At 62.3% G+C, this 19,527-nt stretch overlaps 1 protein-coding gene across 1 annotated transcript; it reads right to left on the bottom strand.

Annotated features, from left to right (window-relative positions):
- Positions 1-2,060: 2,060 nt before the first annotated feature.
- Positions 2,061-2,465, bottom strand: GEMIN7 (gem nuclear organelle associated protein 7; the record flags this gene model as incomplete). The annotated part of the gene is made up of 1 exon (XM_079551141.1): positions 2,061-2,465. One exon carries the CDS (start codon positions 2,463-2,465, stop codon positions 2,061-2,063), a length of 405 nt encoding a protein of 134 aa, XP_079407267.1.
- Between the last annotated feature and the right edge of the window lie 17,062 nt (positions 2,466-19,527).

Consider the following 19,527-nt stretch of genomic DNA (forward strand, 5'->3'; position numbering starts at 1 on the left):
CGAGGACCGAGCCAGCTGTGGGAGCGCAGGTGAAGGCGATTCAGTAACGAAGGGTGGAGCCTGGCTCACCTCTCCTGGACCCCATTTAAGGGCTGGCTGCTGCTGGGGAAGGATCTCTGTTGTGGTGCTGTGGTTCCTGCTGTCACTGCTCCCCATCAGAGCATCGTGTAAAGTGAGTTGAAGAGCTCCTGGTCTGGTCCTTGAGCTGCCTTTGTGGGTTTTGGGTTCTCAGGTAGGAGAGGAGGAGCAGCATTCCTGGAGTACAGAGGAGGGAAGGTGGAATTCCTGGCTGGGCTGAAGGGAAGAAAAAGGTACGTGCTTTCTCTGCATAAAAACTTGTGTTTGATGTTTCTCATTTTATTTGATTTGGTTGAATTTAGCAAACTTCTGCTCCTCCTCGCTGTGCCTGTCACATCCTCAGATCTGGAGGTGGCTGCGTCTCAATCTCTTTCTGGAGATTCCTCTCTTTGGAGCTTTCTACTGCAAGCCTAGGACATGGGTGGGCTTTTCATTTATTTCTGGTTGTCAATTACTTACCATTACAGCAATCCTTCCAGCTACAACACCTGTAAAATGCTGTTCTAACCACGGCACTCTGCAAACTGTGCGTTTGTTAACTGTGCGCCCTGCAGCTGGGCTTTGGTCACTGCAGGGACGCCTCTGTAGGGAGCACTGCAGGCTGTTAAAGCCCATCGCTGCTTCCACGGCTCAAATCGCCACCTTGAGAATCAATCCATGTAATTAATTTCCTTCTCTAACGAGATGTGCGGTGCTTCCATCTCCTTCTCTGACACTTCCACCAACAGCTCTGCTTTGGGACTCTCTGGACAGAAATAAGAAGCTCACAGCCAAAGATGTTCTCTGCTTTCTGAGATGAAGCCTATTTCATCCGTAAGGTTGGAGATCCTAGAATGAAAAGCAGCACCCAAAGAAAGGTGAGAAACAATGGGAATAAGAGAACACAGCCAGGAAAGCGTGCAGGGAAAGCGATGGGAGAATGGGAAGGAGAGGAGGGGAGCCCCAGAGCTCCACGAGGAGAGCGGTGCTGCTTAAAGGAGATGGGGGGGAACCCCTTCAGAGCCCCCCAGTGCCCCTCAGAGACCCGCAGGTCCTCTCAGTGTCTCTCCGTGCACGTGACCAAAATGTCATCCTCCATGTGACACGCGGAATCAAACCCAGTCCCACACGTAAGATCGCAAAGCAGGTCGGCTTTATTCAGTGCTGTGTTGAGCTGGGCGCGGGACAGATCGATCCGCCCAGCCTGCAGGCGGCCGGCAAGAAGCCTGCTGCAGCCGGGGCTGTGAGCTGGCGCATGACGAGGAGTTCCCAGCAATTCGGATGATCATCAGATTTCTGAGGAGCCATCAGCATGCAGACCCTCCCCCCATTGCGTGTGCACAGTTGTGGTCGTCTCCTCCTGGAGGTTGTGGGATGAAGAATCCTCATCTTCCTCACCGTAAACTTCTGACCTTTCGGGACCCCCCAAACTGTTTTCTTGTTGCCCTGTGTACATCTCATCACCTCCCTGCCAGATGTCTCTGTGCTGTTCCCAAACCTTTATCTTTATGGCCTTCATCCCCCTCGCTATTCCAGACTCTGTGTCTGTCATCCTTATTTTTCCAACCAGCTCTACATTCTTGCTTCTATAAACTATCTCTAACAACTCCCCCCCCCCCCCCCCCCCCCCTTCTTTATTCCCCGTGAAGCCCTTTTCTCACTCTTACTCTTTTTCTACGGGCCCTCCTCACCCTTCAGAACACGAAGGAATGATGCTGGGTGACGCTGCAGGGGGACCAAATTGGAGTGATGCTGTGGTTCCATTGGGGGATGCTGGGGGGTGAGGTTAGGATACCACTGGGGGTGACACCAAGGTGTGAAGCTGAGGGCTGTCATTGTTCAGAGCCCCCCAGTGCCCTTTCAGTGTCCCCCCCCATTTCCCCATCATTCCCCTATTTCATCTCCTCCCACCCCACCATTCCCCTACCACCACTCCATTTATTTCCCCTCACGTCTCCATTTATTTTCCCTCATTTCTCCATCAATTTCCCATTGCTTTCCCCTCATTTCTCAGCCACCTGAAACCCAAACGCCACCACATCCCGTCCCCGCAGCAGCGCAGCTCTCTGCACCCCCAGAGGCGTCTGCAGGGCGTCCACCTGAAAGGCCACGGCTGCGCTGCCGTCGTCCCCGCAGACCTCGGTGCCATCGGGGACCCAGACGGCCCCCAGCACGGCGCTGACCCGGCCGTGCTGACAGAGGACAAATGTCACTGTTTGTTCCCGTGCGGCCGCCAGGCTGAGCAGGAAGCGGCGGCGCAGCGCTGCCCGCGTGGCCTGTGTGGCTTTTGTCACCTCTGCCACCTCTGGGGCTTCCCCACAACGACGGTTTGGAGTTGTGGAGCTGAAACCTCGTCCCGAACCTTCTGGGCCCCGTGGGAGGCGGAGGACGCTCACAGGGACGGCCATGAGCTGCGGGGAGGGAGGGCAGAATGGGGGGGCCTCAGCAGGACCCAAAACCTGCTATCCACATCCCATATAACTCACACCCCCAAAAGCCCCCCCCAGGTCTTTTCCCCACGCAGTGATGCACACACAGCATTCCCCCATATACCTCACAACCCCCCCCAAAAGCCCCTGTCCCCCCGATTACCCCTGCAGACCTGGTACCCCCAATATACCCCCCCCCAGTTATCTTCCCCCATAATAATCCCTCCTGGAGTCTTCTGAGCCTCCCCAGTAACCCCCCCAGACCCTCCCATAGATCTCTGCACCCCTCAGAATCCCCCAATGATCCTTCCCAAGACCTTGAACCCTCTCCTCCCCCCACCCCATAATGGACCAGTCAGGGCCCCCTCAGCCTCCCACAGAAGCTCCCCCAAGGCCATCTGTGCCAGCCAGTGATCTCCCCTTAGACCTTGTATGGCCTCCTCAGAAACCCCCAGAGCTCTCTGCCCCCCCAGTAATTCTCCCATCCAATTCTCCCATCCATCTCAATAATCCCCCCAGACACCTCTGTACCCTCCGAAACCCCCCATAGACCCCGACGTGCCCCCAATAACTCTCCCACCCCCCTCCAAGACCTGTGCCCTTCCCCATAGGCCTCTAACCCGCCCCATCCAGAGCATCCCCCGAGACCGCTGACCCTCCCCAGAGACTCCTGCGCCTCCTCCCATGCCCCACCTTGCCCCTGTTCCCCCCAGTAAACCCCTCAGCCACCCCCCAGCCCTTTATGCCCCTCAACAAACCCCAATTACACCCCCAGTGCACCTCTGCCCCCGCCCCCCCATAAGTCTGTGACCCCCCCCCAAGGCCCCTCCTGAGGCCTTTGCCTCTCCCATAGGCCCTCGGACCCCCCCCCCCCAGAACCTTCTCCCAACTTAATTCCTCCCAATAGTTTCCCCCCGTGACCTCTGAACCCCCGCCCCCCACCTCAGCTTGGCGCCCAGCCCCACCTTCAGCTGCTGCGCATCCGGCGCGCTTCCCGACAGCGCTTTCCGTTTACGTCATCATTCTGCGACGCGCAGCCCGTGGACGGTGTATTCGCTTTCCGCACATTCACTAAATCGCTGTGAGTCCCTCTAACCAGCGATCGATGACCTCCTACCCTCCTCCTTCCGCGTCCCTGTATTTTTGGAACCCCCTCGTACTGTGTTTGTTTCTAATTACTATTTTCATGACCGTTTCTCCTTGTTGTGACGAAAGTGCGGCGGCCGCGCCGCGTGTGGGCGATTCGCCGCCGCAGATTCGCCGCGAGCCGCGCGTTGCGGTCTAGAAAAAGTAGAATAAAACCAAATGAAGAGTTCCGTTAGCCCCGCGCGTTCCCGACGAGTTCTCGTGTTGTTTTTTTTTAACAGAATTTTCTGATGTTGGCGTGCCGGTGGTAGTGCGAAAGTGCGGAGGCGGACGCTGAGCGCGCGGCTCCGCTCCGCTGCGCGGCGGCTGCGGCCCGGCCCGGCCCCGCCATGCCCCGGTGAGACCATGGAGCCCAACCCGGGGCCCACGGGGGCCGAGGACGGGAGGCTGCGGCCCGGCGCCAAGCGAGTCACCTTCCCGTCCGATGAGGACATCGTGTCCGGGGCGGTGGAGCCCAAGGATCCGTGGAGACACGGTAACGGGGTGGGGAGGGGCTGGTTCGGTGGGCCGGGGTTGGGCCCGGTGGGATCCGAACCGGGGCTCCGTGGGGCCACGCGGGGTCCGGGCCGGCATCTCGAGCCGAGGCTCCGTGGGTCAGAAACGGGTCTGCGTTGGGGTCCAAAATGGGGCCTCTGTGGGGCCCGCGGTGGGGCCTCCGTGGGCTGGAACCGGCGCTTTCAGCGGTCCCGAAGCAGAGGCTTTGGTGAATCCCAAAATGGATCCGTCCTGGGGCTCGAACCGAGGTGTAAATGGGTCTGGAATCGGAGGTTCAGTGGGGTCTGAAGTGGGAGTCTGGGAGTCCAAAACGTCTGCTGTGGGGTCCAAAACGGGTCTCTGTGGGGCCTAGATGGGAGTCTTGGTGCGTCTGGGACTTCATGGGTCTTGATGGGAGTTCAGTGGATCCCTACGCTCAATGGGCTCAGGGGGCTCAGGGTGAGGCTTTGGTGGGCGCCAAGCTGGGGCTCAAACTGGGGGCTCCAGGGGTCCTAAATTGGGCTTTGGTGTGGGACCAAATTGAGTCGCTGTCCAGGATCCGTGGGGCCCAGACTGGGGGCTTCGGTGGGACCCAAATGGGGTCCTCAGTGGGGCTTGGAATGGGGTCTCCATGGGGCCCAGACAGGGGCTTTGGTGGATCCTGAACCGGGACCATTGCAGGACCCAAAATGGGTATCAAGACTGACTCCACTTAACGGCTCTTGGTTTGGGGTCAAATCCAACAAGGTTCCATGACCCCACAGATCCCAATTACTGCAGGACTCCATGGTTCCGTGACCCCATAAGTCCCTCCCACCCCAACCACTGCAGGATCCCGTGCTCTCACAGCACACTGCTCTGAACTCGGTTCCCCCGTTAACGACCCGTATCGGGTTCCCCCATGCGATCTCCGTCCTCTGCATCCTTTGCCGATGAGCATCAATTATTCCTCCTCTTAATTTCTTATTTATGAGCTGTGGGATCGCTCTCTTCTTCCTGTGCCATCTTAGGTTACCAGGCTGTGCTCCCATCTTGCAGGCCCTGCTCTGTTTTGGGGTCCTCCAGAGCTCTGTTTTTAGGGCTCCCAATGGCTCCATTTCGGTGTCCCCCACGATTCAGTTTCTGGGGCTCCATGGTTCCATTTTGGGATCCTCCAGGGCTCATTTGGGTTCCCCTGGGGCTTCATTTTCTGGGTCTGCCAGGGTTTTGTTCTGGGGTCACCCTTGCATCTACTTTTTGGGTTTCCAAAGGCTCCATTTCAGTTTCCCCCACGACTCCATTTTTGGGGCTCTGTGGCTACGTTCTGGGGTCCCTCAGGGCTTCTAGTTGTTCCCAATGGCTCTAAGAGTCGCCCATAGCTCTGTTTTTAGGGGCCCTCCAGGCCTCCGTTTTGGTGCCTTCCATGCTTCACATGGGGGTCCCCAGGGCTCCATTTTTAGGGTTCCCAATGGCTCCATTTTGGGGCCCCTTTGGAGCTCAGTGTTTGGGATTCCCCCAGGACTCTGTTTTGGTGTCCCTAAGGGGTTTTGGTCGCGGTTGGTAGAATAAACCCCCATTAATGGAGATTGTTGGGGTCTGGAGTGGAACAGATGCTCATTTACGGGAGCTTTGGGGTTTTCAGGGCAGCGGGTCATCGTTAGTGGAGTAAATCCCATTAACGGAGATCGTCGGGGCCTGCAGGTCGATGCGTTCCCTCTGCTGCTCCCATTGGGACGCTGCCGATCTCTGTGATCCCATGGAGGACCCGGGGTTCTGCATCCATAACCACAGCCCCGATTCTGTGCCTTTTCAGCCCAAAACGTGACGGTGGAGGAGATCGTCAGCGCCTACAAGCAGGCGTGCCAGAAGCTGAGCTGCAAGCAGATCCCCAAACTCCTCAAGCAGATCCAGGTAGAGCGGATCGGCCCGAGTGGAAGCCGTTGTTTGTGCCCCGCGTGCTTCCTGCCCCACGGCCCTAATGAAGGATGCCGTTAATTAGCGCCGTGTTTTGCCTCGTTTCCCCTAATGCTGTGCCTCAGGGCCGGGCTCAGTTTCCCAGCTGCTGTTTGAGATGGAAATTCCCGTGTTGTTCTTCACCCCAACAACAAAAATCCCACTGAGAGCTTTGCTGGTCAGCAAACACGGCTGTGTGATGCCCGCAGCTCCTCCCAGCTTTGGGATTTGTCCCAGTTTGTTGTTTTTTCTCCTCCTTTTAGTGTCCCCCCCTTTCTGGGGGCAAAATGCTGCCTTTTGCTCTTTTCCAGGAGTTTAAGGACCTGGCACCCAGGATAGATTGCTTGGATCTCAAAGGTGAGCGCCTCGTTCTGTGCTAATTGAATTTCCCACATTAGGGACAGTACTGGGACTTCACATCGTTAGCCCTTCGGTTGAGTGGAGTGCAAGCAACCCCAGAAAAACCCTTTTTTGGGTTCTGTTGCCATCCTTCGAGCTAAAAGTTTGAGGTTTTGGTTCTTGCTTTCCTTCTCTTCCTTCCATTGTAGGATCCCGTGGTTCCCCGATCCTAAAGGTCCCTTCCAACCCAACCACTGGAGGATCCCGTGGTTCCCCCAGCCCAAGCACTGTAGATCCCATGAATTTTATGGCCATACGACAACAAATGCACCTCCCATCTGCGGGGTCCCAGGCCCTGGAGCCCCCTCCCCTCTTTTCCCACCGGCCAGCTGCCCGCAGTCCCCGAACACGGCAGAAATTTACCTTTCCACACCCAAACTGCCCAATTCTGTTGCTTTTTTTTTTTCCCCAGGGGAGAAGCTGGACTACAAGGCGTGCGAGGCGCTGGAGGAGATCTTCAAGAGGCTGCAGTTCAGAATCGTCGACTTGGAGCAGACCAGCTTGGATGAGGACGTGAGTGGTTCTCATGGTGACCCAAGGGAGCCTCGTGGTTTTTGTGGTCAGTTCTGCACCTGGTGGGGAAGCGGATGAGGTTAAAAGCCACGGAAATGGTTAAGAAGGGTTTTCACCGGTGGCGGGGCGGCAGGTGCCAATGGCGCCTCACAGCATCGCAGTGAGGAGCCGTGGGGTCACCGGGCTCTTGGCTCCATGTGGGGTCACCCAAACGTCAAAGCCTACGTGGGCCACCAGCAGGGAGCTGTGGGCCGCCACAAGGAAGCTGTTGGCCACCGTGAGGGAGTCGTAGGTTTTCACCTTTCCGCCCCATTTTGGCCACACTGATTTCTGGTTGTCACATTTCTGCTTCACGTTGGCCGTTCCCATCTCCACTTTCACCCTCCTGCCCCATTTTGTCTGTTCCCATCTCCACTTTCACCCTCCTGCCCCATTTTCACGCTCTTTCCCCCGCTCTCTCAGGGCGCCTCGGCGCTGTTTGACATGATCGAGTACTACGAGTCGGCCACGCACCTCAACATCTCCTTCAACAAACACATCGGCACGCGGGGCTGGCAGGCGGCCGCACACATGATGAGGAAGGTGGGTGCCTGGGTCCCGTGGTTCCATGACCTTGCGGGCCCCTTCCACCCCCGCTCCGTAGGATCCCGCGGCCTCCGCAGCCCCCATGGCGGCTCCCCGCCCCTCTCGGCCCGCCGTGGCTCCGGCTGCAGCCCCTGCCCTGTTCCCGCAGACCAGCTGCCTGCAGTACCTGGACGCCCGCGGGACGCCCCTGCTGGACGCCTCGGCGCCGTTTGTGGCGCGGGCGCTGCGCATCAGCAGCAGCCTGGCTGTGCTGCACCTGGAGAACGCCAGCCTGTCGGGGCGGCCGCTCATGCTGCTGGGTGAGAGCCGAGCCCCGTCCCATAACCACCCTAACGACCCCAGCGCCAGTGTTCCTGATGGCCCGATGTCCCCAGTGTCCCTAATGACTCCAACCCCTATCACCCCAATGATCCTAACAGCCCCCAACCCCAATGGCCCTAAAACTGAACTTTCACCCTAAAATTGAGCTCCAAAGCGAACCCTGGCCTCAGGGCTCCCCCGTAACCCCATAACTCTGCCCTTGGCTGCAGGCACTGGGTGTGGGTTGTGGTGGGCAGCCCCTCATTACCTTAATTAATCGCTATGCTAATGAATCAGCGGTTGTTTGGGCTCCGGCTGATGACAGCCAGCGGGGCTGAGCTGAGAGCCAGGGAATGCTGTGGGGTTAATTGTTCATTAGGGTGGATTAATTAGGAAAGGGAGACGCGTTCGCACGTGCCCCTGCATCAGTGGGGTGTTGGCTGGAGAGCCCTGCCCAGACAAACCCCCAAACCTCATTTCTGACCCCCAAACCTCCCCCAAATGCTGCCCAAAGCCCCCCCCAGGACCCTGCCCACAGCCCCCAACATCCTGCCCAACTCCGCCCCGCCCCCCAACCCTGCCCTAAGCCCCCCAAAACTGTGCCCAAATCCCACCCAGTCCACCAGATCCCCTCAAAATCCTGCCCAGAACCCCAAAAAACACTCCCCAGACCCCCAAAACTTCACTCCCACGGACCCCCCCTGCCAAAATCCTGCCCCAAATCCTCCCAAAGCCCTCACCCCCAAACCTTGCACAAAGACCCCCAGCCCCCCTTCAAAGCCCCCCTGAACTCTTGCCCACAGCCCCCAAGACTCAGCCCAAAGGCCTCGCAAAACTCTCATCCTAAATCTCCCCCAAGGCCCCCAGAATTCTTCCACAGAGCCTCCAAATCTCACCTCAACTCCCACTCCCTCCCCACATCCACCATATGGGGCACTGAGATGCTTTCTCCCCCTTTCCCCCCCAGTCTGACGCTCTCAGCCCCACTTTGCTCCAACCCCTCCTCCCCCCCCCCGCCCCCCCAGCACCATTTTGGGTTCAAATCTCCCCGTTTCTGCCCGCAGCCACGGCTCTGAAGATGAACGTGACGCTGCGGGAGCTTTACCTGGCTGACAACAAGCTGAACGGGCTGCAGGACGCGGCGCAGCTGGGCAACCTGCTCAAGTTCAACTGCTCCATCCAGATCCTGGACCTCCGCAACAACCACATCCTGGACTCGGGTGGGTCTGAGCGCAGATCCCCCAGTGCTGCCTGGCTGTCCCCCAAATCATGCCTAGATGTCCCCCAAATCCCGCCCGGATATCCCCAACCCCCCCAAATCCTACACAGATATCCCCTAAGTCCTGTGCAGACATCCCCCAGATCTGCTCGGTGTCCCCCACATCTCACCCAGCCGTCTCCCAAATCTTGCCCAGATATCTCCAGATGTTCCCTGGATCCTACACAGATGTGCTCTGAACCTCCCCCCAACCCCCCAAACCTCAGCCCTGCCCCCAGCCCTGCCCAGGACCCCCCTTCCCCCTGTGTTCCCAGCCCCCGCCCCCCTCCCTGCACTCCATGGGGGCACGTAAGGACTCTGTTCCAGGGAGGCCCCTTAGAGCCCATTGCCATCTGATTCCACCCCGAGTCTCAGAGCAGCAGCTCTGATCTCAGTGCCTCGCACTGGGGACGTGCGTCCCCCCAGCCCAGGAATGGGGTGACGACTTTTGGCCGCCCCCTGTTTCCGTGTCCCACCCTATAAACTGATCTGCGGGCGTTAATTAGCACGCGTGGCACCTTCTGGGTCCTTAATTGGCACGTTCTGGGTGCTTAATTAAGGTCGTGACACGTTCTGGGTGCTTAATTAAGGCTGGGCACTTAATGACATGGGGCGGCCCCAGAAGGTTATGGGGGAAATATGTGGGGAGCAGTGGGGTGGAGCTGATGGGTGCGCCCCGATCTGAGCCAGGGAACCCCAAAATCTGTGCTCTCTCAGTGCTCAAATCCTGCCAGGACAGCCCCAAAATCCCCCCCAAATCTGCCAACCCCCTCCCATCAGACCCCCAAGTCTTCCCCAAAGTCCCCCCAGTCCCTCCCCAAATCCAGACCAAAATCCCCCCCAAACCCTTTCCAAATCTGCCAAAATCTCCCCCTGAAATCTTCCCCCAAATCTCCCAGATCTTCCCCCAAACTCGTTTGCTATAATATCCCCAAATCCTCCCCCAAATCCCTCAAATCTTCCCCGAATTCCCCCCAAAAATCCTTCCCCAAATCCTGATCCAAGTCCTCACCAAAATCCCCCAAATCTTCCCCACCCCCCCCCAAATTGTCCCCAAATCTGCCAAAATCTTCCCCAGAATCCACCCCAACTCCCCCAAATTTTTGCCACATCTGCCCCAGTTCCCCCCAAATCCCCCCACACTCTCCACTTCCCCCCCTTAGCTGCCACCCCACACCCCCAGCTCCCCAGTCCCATACCCCAATGTCCCCTCACATCATTCCCATGTCCTCCCCCACCCCAAATCATGCCCATGGCCCCAGCCCCACATCCCCCCACCACGTCCCCATTTGTCCCCACATCCCCACTTGTCCCCATTTGTCCCCATGTCCCCAGGCCTGGCCTATCTGTGTGAGGGTCTGCGGGAGCAGCGCCGCGGTTTGGTGACATTGGTGCTGTGGAACAACCAGGTGACGCAGGCAGGGACGGCGTACCTGGGGGTCACGCTGGTGAGTGTCCCCAAAGTGTCCCCAAGGTGTTCCAAAAGGTGTCCCCAACGTGTCCCCAGGCTTGGGATGTCCCCATTGCCCCCAGCATCCCCAGACTTCAGGACATCCCCAGCATCCCCCCAGGCTTCGGGATGTCCCCAGTGTCCCCCTGCTGTCCCCACAGCCCCACGCACAGAGCCTGGAGACCCTGAACCTGGGCCACAACCCCATTGGCAACGAAGGCGTGCGCAACCTGAAGACGGGGCTGATCGGGAACCGCTCCGTGCTGCGCCTGGGCCTGGCTTCCACCAAACTGACCTGCGAAGGTGGAGGGGGGGGACGGAGCCCCTCGGGGAAGGGGGCAGTGCGGGGAGGGGGGGGGACCCCCAGGGGATCCCCCACAAAAGCGCCGTCGTCGGGATCCCACGGGATGGGGTGGCCGTGAGCGTGGGCTCCTCTTGGGACCCTGCGGAAGTGATTGTCCTCGAGGTGCAACAGGTGACCCCGACGTCACCACGGCCATCTCATCCTATAGGATGGGGGTCCCGGGCATCGTCACCTCTTGGGGACCCCACAAAATGCCATCGCTGATGTCCAGCGAATGACCCCGATGTCGCTGCGGCCTCCTCGTCCCCTGGGTTGGGGGTTCTGGGGGGTCTTTTCTTGGAGACCCTACAGAAGTGACATCCAGTGAATGACCCCGATGTCCCTATGGCCATCATCCCTTGGGTGGGTCGTGCTGGGCATCGTCACCTCTTATGGACCCTACAGAAAGACACCCTCGAGGTCCAGCAGGTGACCCCAGTGTCACCATGACCACCTCGTCCCCTGGGTCCCGGCTGCGGTCTCTCCTTGGGGACCCTACAAAAACCACATCCATCCCACCAGTGACCCCGATGTCCCCATGGCCGTCATCCCTCGGCCCCGCGTCCCCGGCCACCTCCTCCTTTTTGGGGCAGCCCACAGAATGGCCGTCCACAAGGTCACGCCGGTGTCCCCCCCCCATAGGGGCGGTGGCGGTGGCCGAATTCATCGCCGAAAGCCCCCGGCTGCTGCGCCTGGACCTGAGGGAGAACGAGATCAAGACGGGGGGGCTGATGGCGCTGGCGCTGGCGCTGAAGGTCAACCAGTCGCTGCTGCGCCTCGACCTGGACCGCGACCCCAAAAAGGAGGCGGTGAGGGGGGGGGGGGGGCGGAATTAAGGGGAGGGGGCGCGAAGGGGGAGGGATGTCCTCAAAGATGGAGGACGTGGGGGGATGGGTGTCCCCAAATTTCTCTTCCCATTCCCCAATTTCTCTTCCCAAATCCCCACATTTCCCATCCCCAATTCCCCCCCCCGCCCCCCTAAATGCTCCCTTTCCCCCCATCCCATCCCCCCCCCAGATCATCCCCCCTCCCCCTGTTCTGCTCACTGCTTCCCTCCCGCAGGTGAAGAGTTTCATTGAGACCCAGAAGGCTCTGCTGGCTGAGATTCAGAGCGGCTGCAAACGGAATTTCGCTTTGGCCCGCGAGCGCGACGAGGGGGAAGCGCAGCCCCCGCAGCCCCCCGGCACGGCCGGCATCGGTGGGGGGGACGGCGGGGACCCCAACGGGGACGGCGGCGACGGGGACCCCGATGGCGGAGGGGCCGGAGCGCGGCGCGGAGCGGCCACCGATTCCAGCTCGGATACGGAGGACGAGGGGGCTGGGGGAGACGGAGGGCGAAGGGACGGTGCAGCGAGCCCCGAGGGGGCTGCCGACGGCGGGGGGGGCACCGCGGAGACCCCAGAGTCACCACGGGGTCAGCAGCAGCACATTCTGGTCACCAGCCCCGGGAGGGGACACAAAGTCTTTGTGGTGACGCGCGTGGAGAGCGGGGCCGGCTGCGATGCCAAGGAGGCGGCGGGGAGAGAGGGGACGGACGGCACCGCCAACGGGACCGGAGCCACCAATGGGACTGTCACCATGGGGACAGCCACCAGCGATGGGGCAGCCGCCAATGGGACGGCCACCAGCGATGGGACGGCCACCAATGGGACAGGCACCATGGGAACCATCACCAGTGGGACGGCCACCGCCAATGGGACAGGTGCCATTGGGACAGCCGCCACAACCAGGACCAGCCCCACCAGTGGGACAGCCACCATGGGGACCATCCCCACCAATGGGACGGCCACCACCTCTGGGACAGCCACTAATGGGACGGTCAGGAGTGGGACCATCCCCACCAATGGGACGGCCGCTGACGGGATGGCCACCACCTCCAGGATGGTCACCGCCAATGGGGTGGCCACCGGTGGGAACGTCACCAGTGGGACAGTGGCCACCAGCGGGACCGCCGCCACCTCTGGGACGGCCACCAGTGGGACTGGCAGCATGGGGATGATGGCCACCAGCGGGATGGCTGCTGATGGGATGGCCACCGAGGGGACAACCGCCACCTCTGGGACGGCCACCATCAGTGGGACTGTCTCCATGGGGATGATGGCCACCAGCGGGACAGTGACCGAGGGGACAGCCTCCGCCTCTGGGATGGCCACCGCTGGGACAACCGCCAGCCCTGGGACGGCCGCCAGTGGGACAGTCACCGAGGGGACGGCCACCGCCTCTGGGATGGCCACCGCTGGGACAGTCACCTCCGGGACGGCCGCTGATGCGACGGCCACCAGCAGGGTGACCACGGGTGGCCCGACGCTGCCCAACGGGCTGAAGGCAGAGCTGGGCCGGGCGCTGCCCGACAGCGACGGCAAAGCGGGGAGCTGCGGTGCTGAGCACGGTATGGGGGGCAGCGGGGGGACGGGGGGGGTTGGGACCTGAATGTCCCCGTGGGACCCGGCTGCATCCCGGTGATCCCAACTGCTGTTGTTTCAGAGCTGAGCTGCTGGAGGGACGAGCGGGATCTGGAGGAGCTGCTGCTCGAGGCCAGCCAGGACGCGGGGCAGGAGCCGCCGTGACGGCACCAAGGGGGGCAGTGGGGCTGGATTTGGGGTCGGGGGCTGGATTTGGGGTCAGGGTCCAAACTTGGGGTCAGGGTCCGGGTTTTGGATCAGGATTTGGGTTAGGGCTCAGGATCCGGATTTGGGGTTGGGGTCCGGATTTGGGCTCAGGTTCCAGCACTGGGATCTGCTGTGGGGTTTTGGGGTCCTCGTGCTGTTCCCAGTTCTCTCTCAGACCCCCAACCCCATGACCGCTTCCCACCCGTGTCCCCAAACCGGGTGTCACCTCTGCGTGTCACCAGGCTGCGGTGTCCCCAGCAGGAGGTGGCTGCGTCGTGGTGACCCCGATGGGTGTCACCGTGTGCCCCACAAATTGTCCCCTGGACGTGGGGACCCCAGTGAGACGTGATCCCCATGGGACGTCACCAACGAGGTGTCACCAACGAGACCTCACCCCACGTGGTGTCCCCACCCGGATGTCACCAGGGCACGGTGTCACCACGCTGTCCCCATTGGAGGTGCCACCTTGCCCCCAAAAGGTGACCCCATCCCCAGCGTCACTGACGCTGTCCCCGAAGGCTGACGTCCCCGGTGCTGCTGACGTCCTCGAGATGGGCGGCTGCGCCCCCAAAATGTCACCCCGCCCCCAAAGGTCGTCCCCAGAGGGTGACGCCATCCCCCGGCGGTGACATTGTCCCCAATGTCACTGGCTCTGTCCCCAGAGGTGGTGGTGACCCCATCCCAGCTGTGGGTGCCGCCATCCCGCCCCTCTCAGGCTGTTCTCAGGGGCTGAGGTGTTGGGGGGGGTCTTTGTCTGGGGGGGGAATTCGATTTTTTTTTGTGTTTATTTTTCTCCTTTTTTGGGGTTTTTGGTTTTTTCCCCTTCCAAGAAGTGCAATAAATGGGGCGGCAGTGGGGGGGCCGCACGGGGGCTGCTTCCCCCCCCCTTTTTCCCCCATGGGGTTTTGGCCAAGGCTGCTTTCTATCAAAGTGGAGCCACCGTCGGCTGCTGTGCCTCTGGGGTCAGCTCTGTGGGGTGGCCCCATCCCATATCCATGTCCCCATCCCACATCCATGTCCCCATCCTATATCCCCACCCCACATCTATGTCCCCAACCCCACAGACATCACCGCCGCCCCATGGTGACACTGGGGCCGTCCGTCCCGTCCCCCCCCCAGCCACCACTGCTTCATTTTTTCACCCCATGAAAGCCCATTTTTGGTTCGGACACACTCACCGCTTTATTGGGGTGTCACCTCCTCCCCATGGCCACCCCATGTCCCCATGGTGTCCCCCCCACCACTGCACTGTACCTCATGGGCTCCCACTGTGGCCCCATTAGGGACAGTTCTGAGTGGGGGGTGACCCCACTCCCACTCCCCCATGTCCCCACTGTCCCCACCGCCATCACTTGTCCCCATTGCTGCCACAAGTCCCCATATCCCCCCACGTCCCCCCCCCCCCCCCATTCCCATCACCCCCCCCCGTGCCGGCTCTCCCCCGCCCCCCCCAGCCCCCGCAGCCCCCTCAGCTCCCCCATTTTCCGCCCTATGGATCGGTCCAGGTTCACGGTGACGGGGAGCAGCGCTCGGCGTCGCGGGCGCTGAACGGGAAGTGGCGGCTCAGGAAAGCGTCGAAGAGCCGCGGGTCCCCGTCCAGCCCCAGAGCGCTGCGCAGCGGCTGCTGCAGGGCGCCCAGCTCGGAGCGGTGCCGCTGGAAAATGTCCCAGAGGGACCCCGAAGCTTCGCGGGGATCCCCGTCCCGTAAGAACTGCAGGATCCAGCTGAGGCGGCACGGCCAGCGGTCCGCCAGCAGAACCCAGGCGGCCACCGCCAGGGGAACCGAGCCGTGGGGGGAGACGGAGTGCGGGGTGATGGGGTGGGGGAGGAGGTGCGGGGGGTGATGGGGCGGGGGGTGATGGGGTGGGGGGCTATGGGGTGGGGGGTGATGGGGCGGGGGGTTGGGGGGTGTGGGAGTAGGGGGCGGGAGGTTATGGGGTGAGAGGCAATGGGGTGGGGGGTTGGGGGCTGAGGGGCAATGGGGTGGGAGGCAATGGAGTGGGGGGTTGTAGGGTGAGAGGCAATGGGGTGGGGGGTGATGGGGTGGGGGGTTGGGGACTGAGGGGCAATGGGGTGGGGGGTTATGGGGTGGGAGGTTGGGGGATGTAGAGGTTGGGGGTGGGGGGTTATGGGGTGAGAGGGTGCAGGGTGAGAGGACAAGGGGTGGAGGGCTGTCAGGTGCGGGGTCGGGGGGTGGGAGGGCAGGGAGAGTGAGGTTGGGGGGCGTGGGGTTATGGGGTGAGGGGTTGTGGGCTGTTGGGGTGTGAGGTGGAAGAGAGTGGGGTGGGGTTGTGGGGCTGTGGGGCAGCAGGCAGTGGGGTGCAACATCATGGGGCTCAATTCTATGGGGCTCCACCCCATGGCTCTCCATTCTATGAGGCTCTGTCCCCTGGATTTCCACCCCATAGAGTTCCTCTGCCCCACAGATCTCTGTCCCATAGGGCTCCATCCAATGGCTCTCCGCCCCATAGATTTCTGCCCCAGAGCTCTTCGCCCCGTAGGGCTCCTCTGCCCCATAATGCTCTGTCTCTGGGCTCTCTGCCCCATAGATCTCCATCCCATGGCTCTTTGCCCCATAGGGCTCCGCTGCCCCACAGATCTTTGTCGCACGGCTCTCAGTCCCATCCATCTCTGCCCCACGGGGCTCCATCCCGTGCCTCTTTGTTCCAGAGGGCTCAGCCCTGTGTTCCTCTGCCCCACAGATCTCCTCTACCCCACAGCTCTCTATCGCATGGGGCTCCATCCTGCCTGTCTCCACTGCCCCACAGATCTCCTCTACCCCACAGCTCTCCATCCCACACCCCCCCACCCCACAGCTCTCCATCCCGTGGGGCATCCCCCCACCTCCCCCCGCCCCCCCAAGGCCACGCGGGGCACAGCGGTGCAGGAGGAGCCGGACGGTGATGGGGACGATGCTGAGGATCCGGCGCAGCTGCGCCCCATCGGAGGGGACGAAACGGCACAGCGCCCCCTGGGGGTCGTGCAGGGAGCGCAGCGCCGCCCGCGCGCAGCGCCGCGTCTGCCGCTCCGCAACCCGCACCCATGGGTGCTCCTCGTGGGGCGCTGGGTGCTCCTCGGGGTGTGGGTGCTCTTCATGGAGTGATGGGTGCTCCCCGTGGCGTGGGTGCTCAACATGGGGCACCGGGTGCCCCTCATAGGGTGATGGGTGCTCCTCGTGGGACACTGGGTGCTCAATATGGGGCAGTGGGTGCTCAATGTGGGGCAGTGGGTGCTCCCCATGGGGCGACGGGTGCTCCTCGCGGGGCGACGGGTGCTCCCTATAGGCCAGTGGGTGCTGCTCACGGTTCACTGGGTGCTCCTCCTGCTGCGGGTGCTCCTCATCACCCTCTGGGCGCCCACTGCTCCGCTCCGGGTGCTCCTCGAGGTGCACTGGGTGCTGCTCCTGGCTCAGCGGCTGCTCCTTGCGGTGCAGGCGCTCCTCGCGCTGCGCCGGCTTCCCGTCGCTCTGCGCTGGGCGCTCCTTGCGCTCCACCGGCTTCCCCTTGAGGTGCGTCGGCTGCTCCTCGCTCCGCCCCGGGTGCCCGTCGAGGTGCATCGGGTGCCCGTCGCTCCGCCCCGGAGGCCCCTCGCGGTCCGCGGGGCGCCCCGCCGCCAGCGCCCTCCTCACCTCCCTCATCCTCTGCCGCTGCTCCATGCTGGGCACCCAGAACGGCACGCCGACGGTCCGCCTCAGATACACGTACGCGTTGCCCCCGACGCCTCGCAGCGCCGCGGCTCCCTCGAGGCACTGCACCACCACGCCGGGCTCCATGGCGAGCACGGAGATGAAGGGCGCCTCGGGGTCGGCCAGCAGCGTGTTGACGGCCTCCAGGACCCCGGCGCAGCGCTCCGCGCCGCAGCGCTCCAGGGCGCTGATCTCCATCACCACGCGCAGCCTCCGCCGCTCGAACACCTCCATGGCGCCGAGGAAGGCGCTCAGCCCCTCCACCTCGGCCCGCACTTTGCTCATGAAGCCCAGCTGCGCCTCGAACTTCTCCCGGTCGCTCCAGCGCTCCACGCGGCTCCGTTCGCTCACGGCCACGCGGCGCAGCACGGCCAGCAGCGCGGCCAGCAGCCCGGAGCCCGACGCGGAGCTCAGGGCCACGCCGACGGCGCTCAGCACGCGGTGCTCGCGGAGCCACGGCGCGGCCAAGGCGAGCAGCAGCAGCGCGCAGCCGAGCAGCAGCAGCCCCACGATCGCCCCGGCTTTGAGGCACGCGGCCGTGCGCAGCTCCCACTCCCGGCCTCCCGGTCCGCCGTGGCGCGGAGCCGCGCCGGCCACGTGGAAGACGGCGAGCGGCCACGGGCCGAAGCGGCGGCGGATGGAGCGGCACAGGGCGCTGATGAGGCCGGCCCACAGGCGGTCGCAGCCCACGTAGTGCCAGGCGGAGAAGCGGACGAAGATGAAGGAGATGTTCGGGGGGGGGGCGCGGGGGTCCCGGGGGGGGCGGCGGAGAACCGGGCGGAAGAGCGTGAGGAGAAACAGCGCCTGGAGGAGACCCCAGCCGCGGGCCGTGCGGGGCGGGGGGCGGCCGGAGCGGGCGGAGCGGCGCTGCAGGAGCGCGGAGTGAGAATGCATGGAGGCTGCGGGGAGACGGCGAGTGGTTGGGGGGGGTCCCGTGGGGGTGGGGATCTTATAGGGGTGGGGGTCCCGTGGGGGTGGGCCATAGGGGACCCCACAGTTGGGGGGTGGGGGTCCCGTAGAGGTGGGGATCCTTTAAGGGTGGGGGTCCCATAGAAGTGGGAGGGGGAATAGGGGGATCCATAAGGGTTGGGGTCCTATAGGGCTGAGGGCCCCCCTGCCCCATAACCCCCATCCCATTACCCCGTGGCCCCCTCCCCATTGTCCTATTACCCCTCACCCCCTGACCCTCCACCCCGTAACACCACAGCCCCACAATCCCTCAGCCCAATAACCCCACAGCCCCATCACTCTGCTGCCCCATAACCCCCCCATAACCGCATGACCCCACAGCCCCCACCGCACATCCTACCCTCGAGGTGCTGCAGCATCCCCTGCAGCCGATGGGGGCACGGAGCGAAAATGCCAACAGTGAGCGGAGCGGCGGCGTCACACAGAGTGCGAGCCAGGCAGCGGGAATAGAGCAGGTCCTGAGGGGCTGCGGGCGTTAATTGGTTAATTAGGGCCGCTTAATTGGGGGCTGACGGGCTGTGAGCCGGGCAGCGGGAATAGAGCAGGTCCTGGGGGGCTGCCGGGTTTGATTGATTGGGGTTTGATTGATTGGGGTTTGACTGATTGGGTTATTGGGATTGGGATTATTTGGACTGGGATTAGGATTAGCATTGAGGTTGGGATTGGGGTTAGGATTGGGGTCGGGGTCGGGCTGTCCGTACCCTCGTGCTCCTCCCACTCCCACTCGCCGCCATCGCTGTCCCCATCGCTGTCCCCATCGCTGTGGGGCGGCCCCACATCCAGCAGTGCGTGGTGCTCCTCCAGCGAGCCCGAACTGCAGCGCTGCGGGGCAGTTATGGGGTCATGGGTGGGTTATGGGGGGTTTATGGGGCATATAGGGGAGGTTATGGGGTGGGATACGGGGGGGTATGGGGTAGGGTTTATGGGGTGGGGCTTATGGGGGGATATGGGAGGGGCTATGAGGGGGGCTGTGGGATGGAATATGGGGGTGTTATGGGGTGGGGATATGGGGGGAGTTATGGGGAGGGTTATGGGGCCAGGCTGTACTGGGGACACAGGGACAGTGTATGGGGCTCAGCGCTGCCCACCACCCAATGCGCAGCCACCCCAGGACTCCCCACACCCCATAGCCCACCCTATAGCCCATCCCTACCCCATAACCCCACCTCACACCCCATACACCACATCCCACACCCCATCCCCTATACTCCATACCCTACATCCCCTATCCCCACACCTGACACCCCATACCTATCCCATATTCCCCACATCCCACCTCGCACCCCATATCCATCCCATATACCCCATCCCGTACCCCATACCCACACCCCATATCCCATCTCATAGACCTCACATCCCATCCCAACCCCATACGGAT

The sequence above is a fragment of the Tetrao urogallus genome, assembly GCF_951394365.1.
Source record: "Tetrao urogallus genome assembly, contig: scaffold_177, whole genome shotgun sequence".
NCBI classification, from domain to species: Eukaryota; Metazoa; Chordata; class Aves; order Galliformes; family Phasianidae; genus Tetrao; species Tetrao urogallus.